Source organism: Loxodonta africana, chromosome 18 (assembly GCF_030014295.1).
Source record: "Loxodonta africana isolate mLoxAfr1 chromosome 18, mLoxAfr1.hap2, whole genome shotgun sequence".
Classification (NCBI taxonomy): domain Eukaryota; kingdom Metazoa; phylum Chordata; class Mammalia; order Proboscidea; family Elephantidae; genus Loxodonta; species Loxodonta africana.
The window spans coordinates 80,999,305-81,004,377 of NC_087359.1; the positions used below are offsets into that span (position 1 = coordinate 80,999,305).

At 42.8% G+C, this 5,073-nt stretch overlaps 1 protein-coding gene across 1 annotated transcript; it reads right to left on the reverse strand.

The window, feature by feature from the left end:
* Positions 1-608: 608 nt before the first annotated feature.
* LOC111747844 (F-box/WD repeat-containing protein 10-like) lies at positions 609-4,112 on the reverse strand. The gene has a single exon (XM_023539597.2). The coding sequence runs from the start codon at positions 2,378-2,380 to the stop codon at positions 1,565-1,567; it is 816 nt and encodes a 271-aa protein (XP_023395365.1). The 5' UTR covers positions 2,381-4,112; the 3' UTR covers positions 609-1,564.
* Between the last annotated feature and the right edge of the window lie 961 nt (positions 4,113-5,073).

The window sequence follows — 5,073 nt, forward strand, 5'->3', positions numbered from 1 at the left end:
CATCTGCTCCTAGGTAGGGGTTAGAAAGTCGCTAAGAGCCCGGCAAAGGGACCGCCAACAATGCGGAGTACGTCTATGCCAGGAAGCTAGCGTACAGGCTGAGACCTTGGCCCCAGAGCTTGAGCGTCTGCGTCTGGACCCCGCTCTTCCTTACCAGCTATCCAACTAACCTCTATGTACTTCTCTGTCCTCAGCTGTGAAGCGAAGATGATGATGGTATCTATCACGGAGAATAACCAGAAAGAAAAGACCGACTCGCCGCGGCGTGTGTTCCCGCTGCTAGCATGGGGTAACTACCCAGTAAGGAGGAGCCGTTACTACCCTAAGTCCAGCCGTCACCTGCCGTTAACGGGGTGACCTCGCCCGATGAAGGAGCTGAAATGCAGCGGCACCGAGTCACCTTTGAAAGTGACGATAATAATATCCTATCTGCCCGGCCTGCCTCAAACTGCTGTTTGAAGACCCATGGAATAATGTGCAGTAACAAGTTTTCTTAATTAAAGGAATTATTTTCATTAAAATTACAATTTTACATGGCTTTTCATCAGGGCTATTTTAAATAATAGCCTAGGAATGAACGGGGGAAAAAAAACCCGTTTCTCAAAGGAGCGAGGTCTTGGCAAGGCAATTGCATCCCTGCACTTGGGAGGAGCCGAGGTTGGGAATAAATGGGCTGTGGACCTAGGCTGACCACGCCCTGGCTTCTGGGGCCCAGACACCCAGTGTTGTAGTTTTGGTTTTTTGTTCTAATATATTTTTGTTTTTTATTTGCATTGTATTTAAATTCAGTATTACCCTTTAAAATATCACGGTATGTCACAGGCAAACCAGAGTTTCTGGCTTCGCTTGAAGAAGCAGAAGACCTGGCAATGCTGAGCCCCTGAGTGGGAGCTATCCTCCCTCGGGGTGGCATGCAGACTCTCCAATGGGCCACAGCCCCAGTGCAGGCTTCACTCTCGTAAATTACCTACCAGGTCCCTGACAACACTCCTCTAAAGGCTTAAATAGAAACCTCAGTGCACTCACTGTTAGTGGCCTTTTGTGTAAAGAGGATGAATATGTTCAGTTCTCTTCCATAGGAGAGACCCCTGAGAAAGAAAAGAACACAAAACTTTCTCAAATACAATCGCTCAAACCCATTGAGGCCTTCTCTTGTAGATTCTTAACTGAACTCACCAAGCTTCATCAAAATTCCATGCAAAAATACTAGGGCACACCAGTGCATAACTCTGATATAAGCCTGTCACTTGATTTGCTGGAAAAGAATGATAGCACTAAATGGGTCATTGATGGGAGGTATCTCATTTCTGATGATCACCTCTTCCTCCCCCTTCTGCCCCCTCAGTTTCATTGAATGGTTTTCCATGGATGTACAGATGCCAGTCTCTCCCAGCCTCTTTCTGTTTTCTCACTTTGATAATTTCAATTCTTAGGCTCATAGAAAAATAATTAGGAATTCTCAGAATAATTTCTAGGGAACAGTCCAGACAAAGCAAAAGGCCAAACCCCAACACCCACTTGGTTTTATGTTTATTGTAAGACAGTGTAATTTCCCAAGCCTGGTTCAGATAAATGTGTTTTGCCCAAGTTCAGGAGCCGCTATTTTCCCTTGCTTTATGAAATTATCTATAGGCAGGCCTTTGATCTTCCTGAGCCATGCAGTTTTTCTGGCTTTTTCTGGATCAGCTACCCTGGTGGACTCCCTGGCCTGATACTCCTTCATCTTGGCTTCCCCGTACTCTTTCTCCTCCTTCACGGTCAACAACATGAACCCTGTGTTCATTCTAAAGGGATCGAGAGCTGTGTAGAAGCGAGGCCGTTCTTTCTTGAGACACAGAGTCGTGGTGCCCACTCTCGGAGCGACCATGCGGTTGGGTCTGATGACGTGCATGCTGGTCAGGTGGCCAGCAGTGCGTGCTGCCCCTTCAAGAGAACTGGTCACTCCTTCTTCACCTTTGAAGCTGCCCGAGAGCCTGGAGCGGATGATCGTGGGCTGGGGTATGGTGGACTGGACTCTGGGACTGTGCAAAGAATTCTTCAGGTTGGGCTGCAGTTTCTGGATTTCAAGCGGAATGGTGGTTTGTTTCACTACTGTGGTGGAGTTGATGAGCCTCAACCCATCAACTGCAGGCTGGAGTGATTTTCCTTTGAAACTCAGGACCTTCCTTGGGTGGGAGATCGAAGGTCCCCAGGCATCAATGACTTGGGTTTGGGGCCTCCTGGGATAGGCAAATGTCCCCGAATTGTGGGCCTGCTGCAGGGCATTGACGGTCAGGAGGAACTGGTCAGGCGACATGGGGGTGTGCCAGCCCTTTTTCCTTGGGCAAGAGGACGATTCTACAGGAGTTTCCAGTTGTCTTTGTTTTTGTATTTTTCCCATGTCATCTGCTTTTGCAAAAGAAGAAGACAAAACAAGTCAGCCTTCTGTGAAACAGATTAAGTACTTAGGCATGAAAGTTAAAGCCATTCTAACACTATGCAAATTGAGGTCTCTGCTACCCAACAGGCATGTCATCTGTGGGCAAATGTCCCTAGGGTCCAGAAATGATGACATTTAACAAGACAGGTTTTTAAGAATATGCTGGTACTTTTATAGGCAAGTGTGTATTAGCCTCTGGATACCCATGTTTTGAAGGCAACATGTATTATCTCAGTGCTTCACACATTTTTGAAACAACCCTGTAGAATTGACCTTGATACCTCCTTTATAATTCACCCAAAATAGGTCTTAAATTTCATAGTAACATACCTACCATTTTTTCCTTCAGAATGTGATGCTTATTAAAATCATTTTCACAGAATAATGATCACAATTAGGATAAGAGAATTGTGATATATCACCTGGTTAAGAACAATAACTCACCAGGTGCCTGTGCTATTGCAGTGGTTTGGCCAGAAGGGAGGGCACTCAGCAAAAGTCTAATGATAAATTTCTGTTGCCAACCTCATCAGTTTCCTAATGGACAGTATCTCCCAAATGTGTCTACGGGTGCGATAAAATGTTTTAATATGTAGCTTCAGTGGTGGATAGCAGACGTAGGATTTGGGCTTTTGATTTCTGAATTTCTACGTGAATGGTCATAGAGAAGTACGCCTTGTGATATTTTTCTTGCTCATCTTTCTCTTTAAAATGTCTTCTCAACTAACACACATTTTTTGTCATCTTCCTTATCACATTGTATTACAATGATGCTTAATTATCCGTCCCCAATCCTAAGCAATTATGAGCCACTTGGGGCAGTCAGGTCTCATCTGTCTCCTGCAGAAATAAATCTACCCTTCAAAGCACAGCTCTAACTTAATCTAGCTTAAAAGACAAAAACTGTATTGTAGAGTTTGATCTCTACCTTATTAATCAAATTTGACTCCAAATGATCTTTGGATGTCTCCAAAAACCAAACCTGCTTTGAGTGTGTCACTTCTGAGTAATGACCAAAAGGCAGCTTCGAAAAAGGGGTTCCCAAAATATTTTGAACAAAATATTTTGAAACACCATGGATAAAGACAAGATGCCTACTTGACTGTACAAACTCTGGCCTATTTCTTTAGAAAGCAGCTTATTACATTATGGCAATACCTCCAAGGTGCCTAAGACCCTCAGGTAACAAAGATGCCTTTACAGGGAAGCAAACCTATTATGTCTCTCCTACTTGGGCTTTTCAATCCTTACACTATCTCACAGATGCGTTATCCCTGTGAAAACGTTATCCCTGTTTTACAAAAGAGGTAACTGAGCCATGGAAAATCATAGTTTGCCTTATCTGACCTAGTCATTAAAAGTCTATGACAAACTACACCAATCAATAACCAACAAATAAAATTCAGCGTTGTGTTGAACATCTAATTGTCCTTGACCAGACAGATTTTAGCTCAATGTTTGTGTATGGGCATAAACTAGGATGAAAAAAAAAAATTCAATTTTCCTCCTTGGCCTTTACTTTATTTGTTAATTAAATAATATTAAAAACATATAAAACTGAATGAAATAAAGATGTAAAATCTTCCCCACTCTTCCAATCCCAGAAGAAACTCTGCTAACACATACATAAAACACAGAGTTTTTGTCCCTTTGTAAAAAAGGAATTATGATGAGCACATTTTCACTAACTTGGTTTTTTTTTTTTTCTATATCATAATATATTCTGTATCTCCAAGTCACCTTGGATCCTCATTATACAATTTTTAGCTATTGTATAGTATTCCATAGGATGATTGTTCCCATTGTCTTCTCAGCCATTGTCCATTGATGGACATTCAGTTTGCTAGTGATCAACCTTAAAGAAATGCAAATATCATTTTTTAATTGTATTGTCAAGTACAAAATGATGGGTAATACCGAGTGTTGGACTGGCTTTGGGGAGCTCTCAGATTGGAAGTGTAAATTGATACAGTACTTTTTAGGCACAACCATGACATCTTTCTGGTTTTTAAATGCATCGGTCCTTTGGTTCAGCAGTTCCACTCCTAAGACTTTACCCCACAGGTATACCCAGACACAGGTATACACACAGATGCCCATTGCTAGCGTAGCCCTCATAAAGCCTAGCTGTTTGGGCCCCACCTTAAAACCAGCCTTTGCAGTGAATCCAATTCTAAGAAGCACTGTTATATTAGTCAAAAATATCTGAAAGACATTTTCAATCTTTACTCACGTCTTCAAAAACATCAAAGGGAGAGCCCATGCCCGATGTCCAGAAACTTTTCTTAAAACCCTCATACCCATCTCCCTTATCTCCTTACCTCACATAACAGCTGACCCAAAATCTCTTTCTCCTCCCTCATCCACACTAATTGCCATTCCTTTAATTCTGACTCATGGTGACCTCACGCACTTCAGAGCAGAACTGGCATCCACAGAGTTTTCAATGACTAACTTTTCATAAGTAGATTGCCAGGCCTTTCTTCTGAGGCACCTCTGGGTGGACTCGAAACTTCGCCCTTTCAGTTTGCAGCTGAGCCCTGTTAACCCTTGTACTATCCAGAGACTCCTCCCTCATCAAATCCCCTAAAAAGCTCTCTGAAGCTAACCCTGACTGCCTCTTGTCTCTTCTGTTGTGCTCATTACCCAGATTA

What these genes read in the sequence shown, in the direction of transcription:
- LOC111747844 (XM_023539597.2), bottom strand. Translation starts at nt 2,380, where the DNA reads ATGGGAAAAATACAAAAACAAAGACAACTGGAAACTCCTGTAGAATCG.